Source organism: Dermacentor variabilis, chromosome 7 (genome assembly GCF_050947875.1).
Source record: "Dermacentor variabilis isolate Ectoservices chromosome 7, ASM5094787v1, whole genome shotgun sequence".
In the NCBI taxonomy this organism is placed as follows: Eukaryota; Metazoa; Arthropoda; class Arachnida; order Ixodida; family Ixodidae; genus Dermacentor; species Dermacentor variabilis.
This window is the reverse complement of record NC_134574.1, coordinates 46,097,764-46,116,204: the sequence shown is the minus strand read 5'-3', so window position 1 is coordinate 46,116,204 and position 18,441 is coordinate 46,097,764. Positions and strand designations below refer to the sequence as shown.

Here is an 18,441-nt window from a genome sequence, read left to right as displayed (position 1 = left end):
AAGTGGGTAGGTCTTCAGTTCCCCGCGTTTTAATATCCGGGAACCATCTTACCTTTCTAGTGAAGGAGCGTGAAACAAAGATGAGGTCCAGGCAGCTACAGTAGGCAGTTCCACGCAGAAGGTGGGGCTTCCTTCATTTAACAAGCACCGTTCTTATTCGGAGGGAAGTGACACTAACTTTCCGCCTCTCCAGTTTATCTTAGAACTTCTCCAGAGATGGTGGTGGGCATTAAAATCTCTAGTAATCGGCGAAGGCTGCGGAGTCGCTGTCGTGATTCGCCGTAACCGCTCGCAGTCCAGCCGACTTGAGGGCGATATGTAGGCTCCAACTAATGTGAAACTGAGCTTGCCTTTTTTAGCTGTCACACATACGTACTGGTTTTCTTGGTCAATTGACAATGGAATATGGGCATACGTAAGATCACTTCGTATAAATTCGATGATCTTGCTGCATTCTCCGTGTGTGGGAGACTGGAAACATTCATACCCGGACAGTCTGATGTTATTTGATAGGGGCTCGCAGATGACGATGACTGGGAACTTTTTTGTTAACACAAACTGTCAAAAGTCCGTCATACATGACTTAAGTCTTCTTGCGTTCTACCAAAAAATATCGAGGCGTTCCGGACTTCGTCATGAAATGACGGCTTTTGGAGAGCCATGATTTTAACCAAGAGCTGCAAGTACTGGACCCAAAGTGTCCAGCACCTGTAGTGCGCTTTGCGCGGACGAAAATTTCATGTTGGCAAGTATAACGCGAATGGCATTCATGAGCGACCGCAGAATGTTGATGGCCTGGAGGTCATCAGCCAGCGTAGCTTCAAATGTTGCCGAAACCGTCAAAGTCGGTGCGGTTTGAGGGAACTTAGCAGGGAGTTGTGGGGGGCCCTCGGTAGCTCAGACCATCCTTCAGGACGGGCGAGCCCCTCCGCTTTGTTTGCTTTACTTGTATCTGTCTTGGTGGTGCTGTGCCGTGATGCGGCAATCCTTCTGACGGTAGCTGGCGTGTTGCTATCTGCAGTTGCGGAATTTCGTGAACATTTTCGATGTCGATGCCAACGTCGCCGAACCGCGGCAGCAGCCGCTCGGTGGGTTAAATTGTCCCCCGCCATTCGTTTTAAGATCGCGAATTCCTTTCGCACGTGCGGGTAATCCTTTGATGAGGCCTTGTGAGTACCACTGCAGTTAGGGCACTTTAGAACATCTGTGCTGCATGCGTCTTCTGAATGGGACTCAGAGCACCGCAGGCCCATGATGTTGTTCACTCAGACACACTTTACGTGGCCAATCTTGCAACACTTGAAGCACTGGAGGGACTTCGGTACAAATGGTCGTACCGAATGGCGGACGTGTCCTACTTTGACCTGGGAAACAAAAGCTTCACACAACGTGTGTTTCCAACTCTGAAAATCTTTGTAATAAAAGTTCCTTCTGTCGTTGGCTTTATCAGTATTGGCAAGTCGTCATTAGGGATGGCAACGTCAACGCCATAAATGACTCCCGCAGTACCATCGCCGCCTGTAGGGATCTTTGATCGCACCTTTATATTGTCGATCTCAGTTATACTACGCAGTTCTTGTAGGGCGCTGCGATGTAAGACATGAACTGCCAGGACATTTTTCCGCCAGTTTATTCACACGTCTTTAATCTCATTTGGTGCGATTCTCTCTAGTAATCAAGAGAGGACCTGCCTGTTGAGGAGCCGCAAATCGGTCGCGGGTCCGCGGGCATCAAGAGAATAGTGTGCGGCCAACGCAGCGGCGCACTCTTCACGGTAGAAGCACTTGGTGAGGAAGATGCCTGCAGTACTCTTCTTTTTGCTGATCTACTCATCACGTTGTGAAAGTCATCGTCCGACGAGTCATAGCTGTCCGAACATATCTCAGTGGCCTTGCTGTCTGTATCGCTTGACGCACGTTCACGTTTCCTGGTCGCTAGCCGACTTGACGGCCCCATATCAGGAAAGTCCTCAGTGATCTCTTTATCCATTGCCGCCAGCAGGGAGTGGCAGCTCCCAGTAATGCAGGGAAACAAAGCGAAAAAGTGGAGACAAAAGTGCAAGCGTTCCATCAAAGAATCACTTCGTCTTCTTAGTTAGGAGTACAAACACTGAAGTACAAGTATTTTGGAGTAGAAGCACTCGGTTTGGAAGAGTAGAAGTAGACGGTTGGAAGAGCAGAAGGACTCGGTCTTTGGGAGTACTATTACCCTTGTGGGGAGCGTATTAGCACTCTGCGGAACAATCCTTGCACTCCCTTGCGGTGGAGTAATGAAGCTCTGTCGGGAGAACTTAGGCTGCTCTCTCTCAAAGGGGGTTGATTTACTCTCGAAAAAAGGAGTGAAATATGGGAAAAGCATATACTCCATCGAAGAAAGTTCCCGGAACTCTCTTTGTTTTTCGGGTGTACGTAACATCCACACCAGGAAGTTTTGCTGCCTATCACACTTCGACATCGTATCAGCGTAAATCGCTTCTTCTTGGCTTCTTCTCAGCTGATAAAACACGATGATGTCTCGCACCAGGTCCGCAGTTTCTTTTTGCAGGTGCAGGCAATCGCATTACGCCACAGACGAAATGCACAAGGGCGCGTACATATCGAATTTGCACACCTGTAATACATCATTAGTTCGTAATCTGAGGACCTTTAACCCCTAATTACGTGGCCTGTTCTAGCCTAAGTGGCACCTCATAGAAGTCAAGGCTAATAAGTCACCACGATGCTCACTACGATAAATATCACCACAATGCTCAGCCCCAAGGTTGCCATGATTTCGCCTACCTTATTAGAACTAAAGCCCAAGGGCACGTCAAAATACTGAACAGCACTGTACATGGAGCATATAGCGGTTCAAAATTCTACCTGGTTTCGGATAAAATTGGCTCAACTGGATGATATTGGGACACTGACAGACCTTTTCCGAGCAGTCACTGCACATGTTGTAGGACGCCAAGGTGGGGCTGGTGGTTTCCCAGCAGCGCCCGACACCGTTCTTTAAACAAGAGCAATAGTCCCTTAATATCCAGCACAAATTTTGGATGCTGTAAGACGTCACATGCGTACTTTTGCGTTCACTGCAGGAAAAATGCCTTTCCCAGCTATGTCGAATTATCTCTGACCTACGCTAGTTGATTGCCAGTTATGCTTTGAAGTTTCCTGAGTTCACCACCCGGGCTAATTTTCCGCCGTCCTCAACAGCCCTTTCTTTCCCCTAGTACCCACTATGTATTTTAATGAACCACCGATTATCTGCCTATGGTTCACGTGGCCTGCCCAACTCCTATTATTTCTCTTAATTGCAACTAACACTAGCCCCCTTAATCTCTGATCGAAACTGCACTCTTCCGCTCTGTTAGCGTTCGGCCTCACACTTTCGTTCCATCACTTTAACACATATTCACATGTCTTTAACACATTGTCAGGTTTCGTTCTTAACCTGCAAAGTTTCTGTCGCTAATGATAGCACTTGAGGACTGGAATGATTATACGCTTTTCAACGACACCAGTAATCTCCAGGTCGCGATTTGGTAATGCCGGCCGTCTGCACTTCAACCCATATCCACACTTCTTTAGATTATCGTCTCGTGACCAGGGCTACCTGCGAGGAATTCATAATCTTTCATAATCTGGCTCTTGTACATACTCTAGAGGCTGACTGTTGTTCATGAATTCTTGTTCACTTGACAGGCCATTCACACTATGTTTATCTTCTGCATAATATTCTTAAACATACCGTTACACTTTTTCAGTTAGGTTTCTCAATCAGTTGCTGCAATGCGTCCCCAGAGTGGCTGAACATGAAAATGCAATCAGCAACAGAAGATTCTTGATATACTCGTCCTTTATCATCGCTCATAGCGCATCCCAATCTAAAAACTAAAACATATTTTTTAAACATGGAATCAATATAAATGGACAGATTGTGTCTTCTTACATGACTGCTTTATCGTCGATATGTATTTTAGCATTTTTGTGTGGCTAATTAAAACATGGGAAGCGAGAACTATCACTGAGAGAAAGTCAAAGTATGAGAAGCTACGCATACGAGCGCTTTGGCTGAACGTAAATATGGAAGTTACACATAGACATGGTAGGCCACATTCAGAAGTCATTATTTCTTTACAAAGTGGATTTTTTTTCTTTTTTCTACATTTATGTATACATAAACTTATTTATACATAAATGTATATCCAAACATTCAGTGGCGTGTTGAAAAACATTATCATCCTATCGTCAGTAGTTTGGAAGTAACAGCAAGCTTTGCAACCCATTTCCTCGTATTGCGAAATGGAAAACCATTATTATCACTTTTATATATGTAAGCTATTCAAAACAATTTTTTCAATTTATGTTGTCACCGACAGCCACGCGAACAAAAGAGATTCTCATGCATCTCATTGGGGATCCAGCTATCAAGCTCTTCCAATTTAGGCCCCTGTGACAACTTTCACATGGTTAGGAGATTTGTTTACGTTTTTCTCAAAACAAAATTTTGCACCACCTAATGTTACGCAGACGTTGGTAACTATTTTGAATAAACACCTTGATATAAAATTTCGGAGACTCGTTCATCTTATGGAGATCTGTGAATGAAGTAGCACAAAAAAAATTGATGCAATATTTTGCATTAATTTTAAAGCTCGTTTTGAAGATAAATTTGTTCCAAAGTTAAACTCTTTCTCCCTTTCCTTTGTTTTGCGAATATTACTTAATATTGATGACATCGCATTTATCCTAGTTCATTGCACAGGTCCCACACTTATCTACATAATTGCGAAAGTTTGACTTAATTCATCAATGCATTACTTATCACTGCTGGTGCGACTATCACTTTTATCACATTTTATTGCAAAAATTACCTCACAAAACATAAAATGGACCATCCTGTGCACTTTAAATAGTTTAATAAAGTAAACAAGACATGCTTATTTAGGAAAAAGTTTTTTAAATCCTGTCGTCCGATTTAAAGGAAGAAAGTTCTTGCTTGGCCGAACAACATAAATGAAATCATTATTGAGTTGTCAGCTGTATGTTGTAAGCACCACGTCCTTGATGTGAAGCTCGTTGAGTCCTTCAGTAAAATGCATACGACATGCACTTACACCACTAATTATGCGGAATTGTCGTAGCTTCGTCTAAGCGCATTGAATTAAGTAATCGAAATGTGCGCCGCCAGGGGAGCGCACTAGGCAGCACATTTCGAGCGGCGTGAATAGTGATTTTGCTGATGCGACGCGTTTTAGTGACAACGCCTAGGAGTCCTGCACGCTTGGCATTGTTCTTTCTGCGACACCAGGCGACTACAACCGGTTTTTCATGCCGTCATGTTAACTTGCCCACTGCGCTGCAGGCGCGGAGCACCGTAAGACTGTCGCCGGCTGGATGAAAATCCTTCACTGAAATCACAAACGCTTCTGAAGGCTTTCTATCTATGAGGAGGAAACTAGAAAGAACACCACACGAAGCGACTGAAAGACGTGAGTGGCGTCATTCAGCACAGTACTGATGCTAGTCCGGGGTTTACAATGAGCATCTTTAGCCAATCATTAGACGACAATGGCTATCACCTGCTGTCACTTTCCTTTGTCTCCTTTTCTTTCCATGAGTTGTTGCCTGTTACTCTATTTGTGCATGGAAAAGAAACACTTAGGGGCGTCTTCATGAGCATTATGCAGCGCACTTTTCCCTAAATATAAGTGTCTCCAGTGATACTCGTTAATGTGGTTATGTAAATATATACCTCTGTGCGTTTCTTTGTGCCTATGTTTGTTTGTGTGTAAGTGTGTACGTTTGCGTGTATATGAACAAACTGGTGGATGTCTGTTTCTTTTTATTAATTCAATACACTTTAAAATGACAAATCAAAGCGCCCGACAAAGAAATAAACATGCTCTGTCCTCGGCTGTGAGTTGTGGCGTCTGGCCAATGAGCCCCAACAGCACCAGTGCCGTTGGACATAATTAATTTCTTAAGACTGCTGCACCTCTGTTGTATAAATTTATTAAGTGGCATTTGTAACGGCTGTACTGGTTTTGTGACTCGACTTACGCGTATTTTTGGCGGAGTCTCTCGAGTTCCCACTTGTGTTACCCTTAGATATACGTTTTTTTTTTACTACAGCGCTCGGCTCTGCAGCGGTGGGCATCGCAAGCTTGGTGAACTTAAGAAAATTTTTAAAGCGAAAGCTTTACTACGCCAGCCAGTGAGCCATTTCGGCTCGTCGTACCGTATGCCGTATGCCACATGCAGTCGCCGACGAACCACCTTGAGCCACCGTTGCCTAGCAGCGCCACAGCCGCGCTCCAACAGATGGTGAAACCATCGACGCCACTCGCTCCACCAAATGTGCCCCGCTGGGGTAGAGGGAGAGGAGGTGTTGCCGCGTAGAGGTATATATATATGTGTATATATATATATATATATATATATATATATATATATATATATATATATATATATATATATATGCGCTTTGCCTCAGTGTATTCATTGGTTAAGGATAGCTCGTGAGAGACGCAACAACGACAGAACGACAGATGCGAGGCAGACACAATGCGCTCAAAAGACGGCGGAACAAGCGTAGCCATGCAGCTCTTGTTTTCGCAATCCAGAGCTAAACCGCAGGCTATTTTTTAGCTTTGTGAACACCCTTTCTTCATAACATTTTTCTTACGCGAAAATTTTTTCGTAAGTTTGCCTAGTGAGTTCCGACTTTTAGGCTGAGCTGTCTATGTCGCTGACCGTCATCTGCCCTTAACGATTCCTTGCTTCGTCATGATGTATTGTGAAAGCTAACTTTTGAATATACGGGTGTACTGATTTGGGGGGACACTAATCTTAGCCTACCTAATACTGATGCCGCTTCGTACACAACTTGTACTGATTGTTTTACTGAATTTACTTTTCAATCACTCATTGACTGTCAAACTAGATTAGCCTTTCGTGGGAGTGGCACGCTCATTGAGCACGTGTTATCTAACGTATGCCCATTGCCTTGTTCCTTGGACTTCCTCATACCGACATCGTCGATCATTTTATTATTCTTTACAAATAACAATGAAATACACGAGAGCGACAGTAGCTACTTTACTTCTGTATTTACTGCAGATACCTTCTTCGAAACCATCAGTAAAATTGATTGGTCCACAATTATTACTGTATTTGATCTTTCAGCATGCTTAAACAAATTGTGCTCGTTATTGTTGTTGGCCCTCTCGAGTAATACATGTACTGTAAAATGAAGGACAAATTTCAATATCTGCACAACCCATCAACGACGGATTGTCCATTGAAAAGTTAAAGAAGAAGCAAAAACATGCACAAGACGATAAACGCGAACCGTTTAACACTAGACTGGCTAAAGGATATAACACGCAGTGTATAATACTAAGCGTTTTTCTTAAACCGGGAAAAAACAGGTAGCACGATATTAAATTTGACCCCAATATGAATAGCCTCAAAAATCTGGGGCAGCTACTGAAGTCTTTTTAAACAAGTATTCTGTTATTCCCTCTATAAGCTAAAATAAATTGCAGTCGTCTCAGTCTTTCTGAGCTCAACGAAACTACTGATGCATTCTAGGGCTACTTTTTGTATCATCCTTACTAATTACGGACTACATGCGCAGTTGCGTAATACCTTAAGCCGTACGGCACAATCATTCTTCTTGTTGCCAGCTGCACCAAATGACGTGTTTTCCACGATTGCTAATCTTATATATAGAGCGCCTAGCCTAAAGAAAGTTTTTGTAACGCATTCAGCATTAAATGTACGTTTACTTTCCGGAGCAGTCGGCAATATTATTAACTTTATGTTTAAACCTGCCTCATTCCCTTCATTCTTGATAATGCCCGAGATTATTCCTGTTTTTTTTTTTAAAGAAGACGACAAACAAGCTCTTACTACTTATTGACTTATTGCAATTCTTTTCCGCCTCAGTAAACTCGTTGAAAAAGTATTTGTTAAACGTCCTAATAATTTTATTATATACCTTAAAATGCTAAAAAAATAATTATGTTTTCGCACTGCAAGTTTCAGTAATCTAGCCGTGCTGTCTCTTAGTGACTACATAAAAAAATCTTTCGATTAGGGAAACAGACGAATCTTGTTTTTTAGACTTCCCTAAACCTGTTGACACAGTTGACCGTCAAGTCCAGCTTGATAAACTTGAGGCTCATGCTATAACCGTTCCAGCGCTCACATTCGTAAAAAAAATTACTTGACGGCGAATATAAGTACATGTTGCAAATATTTGCTCAAAATTGTATTAACCATGATTTACCACAGGTCTGGAATGGGTTCCTTGCTTTTCTCTTTATATAATAATTACCTTCCGGATCCTCTTAACTCCTCCAACTACGCTCACTGGATTTTATATGCAGATCACCCAACCATATTTTCATTTGATAAATCTAATACCGTTCGAACTTCAAAGTTAAATATTGCATTGCGAACAATATCAAATGGTGCAGCAACAATTACTTAGTTCTTATTCTTCTAGAAACTAAATTTATGATGTTTCAAATTGCTCAGCAGCGCTTTACTTTTGCTCCTGAACTTTGGCTTGGAATTCATTCAATTCCCACTTGCGAGAAATTTACTTTTCTTGGCATACATCTTTGGCATACCCTAACCTTCATTTTCGCTCTGACTTCCAATATCTCATGCAGAAGAGTACGTTTGTATCCGCGCAATCGTGAGAGTTTGCCCTTTTATATGTCCCGAGGCCCTACTAGCATTGTATTTTGTTTTTTTACTCATAATCGCACTATTTACACTATGGTTTCTTAGGACAACACGTACGCTTGTCACTTATCATCAGTTCAACATATCCAAAACTTGTCACTACGCATTATCCCTTCTAGTTCCATGCAAACCGATGCCTCCGTGTTACTTTGCTCATAGAATATATGGCCTGTTAATAACTCTGCCTCCGCCTATCATCCAGGTATTACTCTATTTGGCGTACGTACTTTATACCTCACGGAAGAGAAATTTCATTAACAAATCGTGCCTTACAGCGCACATATTTATTTTCGTGAAGGGTGACACAGACCAGTGCTTTCCGAAAAAAGGGTTTGTCGTTCTGCAGAGCCTTAAAATCTTGCACTGGGCAGAAGACACCACCATTGCGCTAGCTCGCTGGGCAATTCTCTTCAAACTCGGTATGCAGTGCCTGTAAGGCATGGCAACCATCTTTTTCTTTGTCTTGAGGCCATTACTTGGTGAGTTGGCGGGTTCGTGCCTCCTGCAGGATTTTTTCTGCTGCGGAACCTAGCAGAATTTGTTGGTTGACTGCCTCTTCTAGTCGTTCAGTATGCTTAAGAAAACTCTCCGCAGCACGGTACGCGTAGTATTTCTTGGAAATGTTCAGAAGACCCATGTTAGCAATGTTCAGTTTCACTAGCTTGACTATATTGTCCGTCGTCGTCTTCGTGCCGTTCACATCATACTAGTTTTATAAAGCTGACACGTGCTCTTGGAGGAAAGAGGAATAAAGATAGAAATAGTGGCCGAATAGCCAGTGTAAATACAAGCTGCCTACTCTGTGCCGGGGAAAGGGGTAAAGGGAATGTAAGGCAAGACGAGAGCTGGGATATAAAATAAAAAAGGACAAGAATGTGTGCACATCAATGCGGTGCCGCACACTACAGCAACAGCCCGAATGTGCAGTAGCAAGGCAACGCAAGGGAGTTAACTCACTCTAGACAGTGGTTCTCTCCTAAACAAGGTACAATTAAGCGCAGTCAAGTTTTCTAGCCACACCTCAATGAAGGCAGTCAAATAAAAGACCTCGGATTGTTATCTCGCAGCCTCACGAGTTTGCGGTTACCATTGAGACCAGTTTCGTGCAACATCACTACAATATTGGCCTTATACAACTATTGAATAAAACGATCTTCCAATGACTTCAGGACACTGTGGCATCGTCGGAAATGACCTTGCTGATGTTGCCGCGCGATGAGCGTATGAAGAAACCCTTACACTTCCTGTACCTTATCAAGGATAGATGCTGCGAGGGGCCTTCGTTTACATGCTCTAACTATGACTGAAACATTGGGGAACACCCCAATTTTCTCAAACTGCCGTATCCACCTGCTGCATCCAACATTGAAGCTGCAGATTCATTCGAGCTTCTCCCGCCGTGATGCAGCTTTGCTGGGCCGCCTATGATTAGGGGTGGCTTTTACAAGAGCCTACTCATTCTTTAATGGGATGTCCGACACACTCATCCGTGACTCGTGAAACTGTGAAGAGACGATCGACCACGTGTTCTGTTTTTGTAATCTCTACAAGAACAAAGGGGACGTTCTTCGTAGGGTGTCAAACCGATTGGATAAGAGACCATCTTTAGAGACTAAGATTGTCGGACCGGGCCCCACGCGTCGCAGCCGTACAATGCAACGTGAGCACTGCAACGTTTCATGAAAGCGACTGGACTCAGTGACCGATTATAGGCGTGACGTTATGGACATTCGCACTTATTCCCAAAATAGCACCTTTTTCGCTCATTCTTCTTTCTTTTTTTCCCTTAAACGCTTTTCTCTATGTAGAGCTGCAATCCATAACTGCGTCTGGTTGACCTTTCCGTCCTTCATTTTCCCGTTCCTCCTCCTGTACAAAACATAGCATTAGCAGGCCCAAGCAGAGACCGTTTCTGAAAGTGCCTAAGAATGAGAGGAATTTCTTTTTACTTCCAGGTGCGACGATCGCCAAGTGGTCCAGAAGTTATCAGGACCAATTACTCTGTACTTACACGAAAAATATCACATGTGTTTGTGGTGAAAAGCAATTAGGAGAAGATGAGATACATATCTGAAAATGTTTTTTTCCTTTTATTGGTAGTGCATGCATAAAAAATGACCAACCCTTCTCCCAAAAGAAAATATGGATAAAAGAAACATGTCCTGCGAGCACCTGGCCTTCGTCACGGTTAGGTAACCCACAGGTAACGGTACCAGATTGTTGTAGCCTCAACTGAAGTGATAGCGCTGGATTGACACGGAGAAGAAAACGACAGGACGCGCGCTAACTATCAACTGGTCTTTAGTTTAGAAAACCATGACACCTATACGAACTCCAACGAGCGGAAATAATCGCACGCGCAACCTAGCATTTTTCAAATAGGCCATTCCCTTTCTCCTCAGAGAAATCTCCGGAGCGCTGACAAAGTTCGCACCTTGTTTTGCGAACATGCTTGCTTCTACAATCCCCCTCGTATATTTATCCGCATTTCTAATCATGGCTACACAATCAGTCAACAGCGGCTTACAGCCGCAATCATTACAATGCGCAGAAAAATGTCCATCTCTATAACAGTTCAATTTTTGCTTGTGTTCCCTTAGCCTGCCACTCAAGCATCTGGCTGTTTGGCCTATGTTCACTTTGCCGTTCGTGAAAGCTAAGCTATATACGACACCTTGTGCGCAGTGCACAAAGGGCGGCTGATGGTTCTTCCCGCAGCATCAGATTCATTCGGATTCATTTGGATTGCCTTTGCTCGGGCAGCTCTACAGGCGCATATAGAGTCCGACATGATCGGTACACGGCCGAGTGTCGTTAGATGCCGGGCGCGTCCGGTTACGTTGGCGGCGCCAGTGCGTTGAACCATCGGTTGGACTGCAGACACAGTTGTTCTCGCCAACGCGGCGTAACTTGTGCGTGTGCTCCCGATACACCGGACTACAATTAAACCTTCAAGGCTAGATCGGCGCGCCGACGGCGACCCCTTTCACGAGCGAGTCCTCTCTTCTGCTCGTCGAAGGCTGCCTGTTACTCGGAGGAACACACAACGCCTGGCCGTGCCATTCATTTTTCGAGAATGAATTGAACGGAAACGAAGCCGGCACAACAAATGCGAAACCCTTTCCTGCCCTTTCCCTCCCCTGCGGAAGCGAAACGGCTCTGATTGGCCGCACGTGTGGCATGAGCGCGCACGTATTCAGCTAGAATTCTTGCTAGTGACTCAAGCTCTGGCACCGGCACAGCTTTCAATTCCTCAAACTGGCCTTTCCCATAGGAGAGAGAGAGAACAACTTTAGTGAAAATGCCTGCAGATTCGGTTAGGCTCCCTCCACGCAGGGAGGACAAGCTTTTACCGCGACGCGGCCACTACGTCAGTCTCGTGCATTGTGCTCCTCGAGATCTTGGTTCCTCGCTACTTCGGCGGATCCGAGAGGGCCGCCGCCCCCTTCCTGGGGGTGCTGCAACCCTTCTCCTCGGTTTCGCGAGGTCGCTGCCTCTCTAGAGCTGCCGAGACCTGCTGGACGGCCTTGAGTTGTGTATCTTGGTCATAGGTCCTCGTTGCAGCCTCTAACTTCGGCGGGATCGTCGTCTTCTCGCTGGCTTCTCCTGGATTCATACTACAGTCCCAAAGGATGTGAGCCGCGGTGGCTCTCTCCTTAGCGCACAGTCTACACACGTCACTCGTGTACACGCTCGGACACACGTGCTTAGCTAGCGCCGGGGTGAGCAGGGTGAGTCTGTAATTGCCTGTATTATAACACTGCCTCCTTCCGGGTAAGCCCCGGGTGAGGAGGCGGCATAGTCTGTCTGTTAAGTCTGTACCACTTCACTATTTCGTTGAAGGTGGTCATCTTGTCCTTGGCACTGCACCGCGACCAACAGTCCGAGTCGGCCGTGCTTGCAGCTGCGCGGTTGGTTAGTCCTCGCGCGGCCGAGTTGGCCGTCTCATTGTGGTTCACGTTCCCGCGTTCCGACACGTCACTGCCCATGTGGGCCCGAAACCACTTGATCACCACAGCGCTTTTGCGTCCGATGTCTTCGGCCTTGCGCAGTCTGCGCGCAGCCTCACTACATACCCTACCCTTGGCGTAGTTCTTCACTGCCGTTCTAGAGTCACACAACACTGTAGTGCATCCGGGGTCGGAGACGGCCAAGGTGATGGCCACCTCTTCCGCCCGGTGCGCCTCTCGAGTCCGGACGCTCGCCGCGGTCTTCGTTGCACCCGTCGATGCCCCGACAGCCACCACGGCGTATGCGTCGCTGCTCCCTCGATACTCCGCCGCGTCCACGTAGATGGCGCCTTCTTCTCTGGCGTGGAGGTCCACGAGAGTCCTGGCCCTCACCAACCTCCGCTCCTTGTTGTGCTCGGGGTTCACGTTCCTCGGGATCGGGCAGACCCTGACCTTTCTGTTGATGCTATTCGGTATAGGTACGTCTTTCTGCTGCTCGCCTTCCCTCGGCTCGAGGCCAAGGTCCCGCAGTATCTTTCTTCCGGTTCTCGTTTCAGAGAGACGCTCGAGTTGCGCCGTTCTCTGTGCTTCGGCTATCTCGTCCAGCTGTTGTGGACTCCCAGCGCCATGAATTTTTCGGTGCTCGTGCTCCCGAGGACGCCGAGTGCCGCCTTATACGCCTTGCGTATGGTGGCGTCTATCTTCTTACGTTCGCTCGGCCTCCAGTTGTGGAAGGCGGCCACGTACGTTATGTGGCTAACTGCGAAGGATTGAACGAGCCTAGTCAGGCTCTCCTCCTTCATCCCCGCTCTTCTGTTGGACACCCTCTTGATGAGTCTCATTGCCGCGGCCGCTTTGCCCGCGAGCTTGTTGACCGTTTCACCGTTGACTCGGTTTCGCTGGATGAGCAGCCCGATCACTTGAATCTTCTCGACCTCCCGTATTACTTGTCCTACCGCTGTCGTGACCGTGATCTTGGGCCGCTCGTACTTGACTTCCATATTCTTTCCTTTCCTGCCCGCTCCTGTCGGTGGAATCACCAGCAGTTCTGACTTGGCCGGAGAGCAAACGAGTCCAGACCCGCCCAGCTGCTCCTCGATGGCGTTGACCGCTTCTTGCAGCGTTGTCTCGATATGCCCCTTGCTTCCTCCCGGTACCCATAGCGTAACGTCGTCGGCGTAGATGGTGTGCCGGACTCCCGCTACTCTTTCTAGCCGGTTGGCCACCCCGATCATCACGAGGTTGAAGAGAAACGGGGAGATCACCTAGCCCTGCGGAGTTCCGACGCTGCCCAGCTTCTTCTCTTCGAGCTGCAGGTCTCCCGCGCAGATTTTGATGGTCCGTCCCGTCAGGAAGTCTTTGATGTGCTGGTATGTCCTTCTGCCCATGTTTAGTCTAAATACGTGGGCCAGGATAGCCGAGTGCCTCACTTTATCGAAGGCGCTCTGCAAGTCCAGCCCGAGTATGGCTCTGTTGTCCTTGGTGCCCGTCGTATCGTCGATGATCTCATTCTTCAGTAAGATCATGGCGTCTTGCGTCCCGAGCTTCTTCCGAAACCCTATGATGGAATTTGGGTAAAGCTCCGATTCTTCCAGGTAACGCTGCCACCTGTTCATGAGAACATGCTCGAGGACCTTTCCCACGCACGAAGTGAGCGAGATCGGTCTGAGGTTCTCTATGTTGGGCGGCTTGCCAGGTTTGGGGATGAGGATCGTCTTGGCTGCTTTCCATTGCTTGGGCAGCCTTCCTTCTTGCCAGCACTTGTTGTAGAAGTTCGTGAGCGTTTCGATGGCCGCTTCATTGAGGTTCTTGAGCGCTCTGTTGGTCACTCGATCGGGACCCGCGGCGGACCTGCCATTGAGATCCTGCAGGGCAACTCTGACTTCCCATGTCTGGATGTCTCGATCTTGCGTCTCGTTCTCGTTGCCTTGGTAATCCCGGTGTCTTTCCGTGGGGGTTGTCGGTAGATACTTGGCTTCCAGGCACCCCTTGACCTCGTCCTCCCCGTTTTCACAGATTGCCTTGTGTAGGATTCTGGCCAAGATGTGTTGGTGGCCCTTGGTGTTGGTTTCGTCGAGGAGGTGCCGCAGCATGTCCCACGTCTTGCCCTTGTGCATCTGTCCGTCGGCTTCGTTGCAGGCCTCGTTCCACTGTTGGGTGCATAGCACCCTGCACCCAACAGCACCCTGCACCCTGCATAGCACCCTGCACCCTCGTCGCTTTTGCCACCTCGCCTTTATGGACTGCTTGGCTTCTATCAGGTGGGCCAGCCGACTGTCCATCTTGTCTATCCGTTCGCCCGTCTCCAGCTCTTTGATGGCTCCTTCCATCGTCTCAAGGACGTTGGCCGCCCATTGCTCGATGTCCGTAATGTCCAGTTTCACTGCGGGTAGCGCATTTCGAAAGGTGTCCCAGTCCGTAATGCGATGCTTCCTTATGCCGCTGTTGCCTTGGCCTTCGAGCGGTACGACGACCTCCACGATGTAGTGATCGCTTCCCAGCTCTTGGCCCGTGTTTCTCCATTTTGCTTCTCTCGATCCTCCGTCGGTTTTGACGAAGGTAAGGTCCGGAGTGGTGTCTCTCGTAACCGATGTGCCGATCCTGGTGGGAAAGGCCGGATCCGTGATTAGGTTCAGTCCCACGTCGGTGGCGTCTTGCATGAGCTCTCTCCCCTTGACCGTCGTTCTGTGGTATCCCCAGTCTTAGCTCGGAGCGTTGAAGTCTCCGCACACTACGAGCGTATTGCTTCCCGCGACCGAACTCGCTTTGTGGAAGAGTGCCTTGAATTTCTGTTGTCCGTGGGACGGATTGCTGTAGTCGTTCACCAGGAAAGTGCTCTCCTTCCTCCTCTTGCCCATGATTACTTCCACCGTGCAGTGTTCGATGGCGCTTCTGCCGACCATTTCGTGTTCCATGAAGGTGATCCCTTTCCTGACGAAGGTGCAAACCCCTCTGCACTTGCCCTTGGACGTGTCCCTTTTGCTCGGCGGGCCGTCGTGCGACCGGTAGCCAGGTAGTCTCGGCGTCTCTTCGGTGTGTGTTTCTTTAATTATTATGACGTCTGGTTTCCTCGTTAGTTGCTGCAAGTGTTGCTGCAGCACCGCTCTCTTGCCGGCAAAGCCGTTGCAGTTCCAGTGCCAGACCAAGAGGTCTCTCACTGGCGGTGTGGATGCTGCTGTACGTGCTGTCCCGTCCATGATTGCTGAAGTTTGGCGATGATCTCTGCTTCCATACCTTGTTTTTGTGCCTGTATCTGCGTCTGCAGCTGTGCTTGCATCTGCGCCATCATGTTCTGGATCGTGCTCTGTATGGTCGTTGTCATCTGCTGAACTGTTCGCGCGAGCGTAGTGAGGCGTTCGTTGGTTACCTTGCTGGTCGCCTCAAGACGGTCGAGTCCGTCGTCCTGTTTTTCGATTCTCTCCATTATCTTTCGTTCCTTGGCGCCATCTATGGCTCTCCTCTTGGGAGCCGGTCCCGCCTCTTTCGTAGCTCTCGGGTCCACCTCGACCTCTGGTTCGTCCTCGGTTATCTCTTCTTGTTTTTTTCTCTTGTGTGGGCTTCGGCAGCAGCTGCTGCTGTTGCTGCAACCCAATTAATGTCGTTAGCTTCTCGTTGATTTTCTTGATGGTGGCGTCCTGTTCGGTGATTCTCCGCTTTAGCATCTCGTTCTCGTCTCTCAGGGCTTTTACCACCCCGTTCTCTTCTTGGATCTTCTTCGCGGCGTTTTGCGCTGGTGGTTGTCTTTTCTCTGCTATGTTTGCCTTGACTGCGTCGGCCCAGGCGACTCTCTCCCTCGACTGCGACGGTCTGTGGCGGCTGGCGCTCCTGCCTCCCTTGCTGCTGTCCCTCTTGCGGCTGCTGTCGCGCTGCCTCGATTCCCCGCGGGGTCTCTCGGCAGACGGCACTCGCAGCGGCGGAAAGCTTTCCGGATACGGTTGTTGCAGCATGGCTTCCATCTTGCGTTCCCATTGCCGTTTTTTGACCACGTACGGCATCTTGTACTTGTTTTTGCATTCCCTCTCGCCCGTTGGATGCTGTCCCCCGCAGAGCTTGCACTTGGGCTTGCATTCGTGTTTGTGATCCTCGCTGGGGTTCACGATTCCGCAGCCGAAGCACACTCTGGTGTTGGAATTCGGTCACACGTCTCTTCTATGGCCGACCTTGCCGCATTGCCTGCACACGTCAAAGTGCTTGCGGTAAAGCCCGCACCTGACGTATATCGATCCATACTTGACGTAGTTCGGTACTTTCTGTCCTGCGAAGAGTACTATCACCGTGGTTGTATTGCCAATTCTGTGCACCTCCACCGCTAGGGGGTTGCACTGGTTCACGATGTTTACGGCTATCTACATCGGGTAGTCTTCTACACCTATGCCTCGGATGACTCCCTTGACCGTGCCGTCCGGCGCCGTTCGGTAAGCGCTGACTTCGTATGTCCTGCCTCCTATGTTAAGAGTATGAGACCTTAACATAGAGTTAAGAGACCTGAGAGTATAGCGTGGCACGCCTCTCGTCCGGGGTGCTGACCACGATGATGTTTTGCTCCGCGTTCGTGCAGATGGTGTCTGCTTTGCCTTCTTCCTTCGTTACTCGAGCCGCCGTCATGACGGCCGACATAATTATTGAAACCTCAGTTCTCGCTACGTTGAGACCTCCACGTGGCCTCATGACTATCTTGGTGTCTTCTTTCGGCATGTCTGTCGGCATCCTCGCCGCTTTCGTTACCGAGGCTGCAACTCTCTTAGCAAAGCTGGCCCTAGTCTTGGGTCTAGACTGGCGAGTAATGGCGGCGGACTCACCGTTTTTCTTGCCGGCCATGATCTGCTTGATGCGCTTGCCGGAGGCCGACCAGCCTTCGGCTTCTTCCGGTGTAATGTCCTCTCCGTAAACTTCAATGCACGTGCGCCCGCCGAGACTGCCGATGCTCGGTGCTGACGCCATGTTGTCTCCCATTGACGTGGCCACTTCCATTTCGGACGCCATCTTGATAGTGCTCGTCGCCGGGTTAGGCCTAGCGGCCGGGCTCGTGGGAGGCCTATGTTAGGCTTGGCGAAAAGTCCGCACCGCAACAGAAGAAGTCCTCGTAAATGGAGAGGATCACGTACCGCTTGGTCAAAACTGGTACTGGTCGATGCCCCCCACCTTCGCGCACACTTTGGTACCAATTATATCGCGGTAACTGCAAATTAACACTGCGTTAATTCGCATAACAGCAGGAGCCGATGAGAAGCCTGGTTCTTCCGCAGTCGTCTTCCTCTTCTGTTCACATAGGACAAAATGTTTTTTTTAAGTTGCTTCGCTCGCAGAACAGTTCTTCAATTGAAATACGTACATTTTCTTAGAGCACTTTCAATCTTTCTCTATTCAAGCTAGTCATGGATAACTATGTTTTATTAGCTGCGAGCACTTCGTTAAGATTCTAATTGCATCACTTTTCTGTGGAAAACGTGACCTTAAAGTAAATTTTGGACGTATGGGGGTTCTGCTCCTGATATTGTACTTCAGAATCAGAATCAGAATTTATTGTTAGAATTTGGGTCAAATTACATGTATTTAGTATGCAGGAGAAGGTCCCATAGTCAAAGACTGTATCGGGACCTCATGTACAAGAATAGTTGTTATAATTGACATCTCAAAGCAACAGTAGCATATAATAAGGTATTATACAAGCAACAGGAAATACCGTTAACAGTGCAAAATACAGAATTCATTACAAATAATAACAAGGTTAAGCTTATCTCACAGTA

General features: G+C 47.7%; 1 protein-coding gene and 1 pseudogene across 1 annotated transcript in view; both read right to left on the bottom strand.

Moving 5' to 3' along the window:
* LOC142588613 (cytochrome P450 2C20-like) overlaps window positions 1-15,354 on the bottom strand; it is an 89,684-nt gene extending 74,330 nt beyond the window's left edge. Inside the window, exon 1 of the mRNA XM_075700448.1 lies at window positions 14,929-15,354. Coding sequence (XP_075556563.1) covers window positions 14,929-15,354 — 426 coding nt within the window. The remainder of the gene's footprint in view (window positions 1-14,928) is intronic.
* Window positions 15,355-15,848: 494 nt separating this feature from the next.
* On the bottom strand, window positions 15,849-17,677 carry LOC142588612 (uncharacterized; annotated as a pseudogene).
* Window positions 17,678-18,441: the final 764 nt, after the last annotated feature.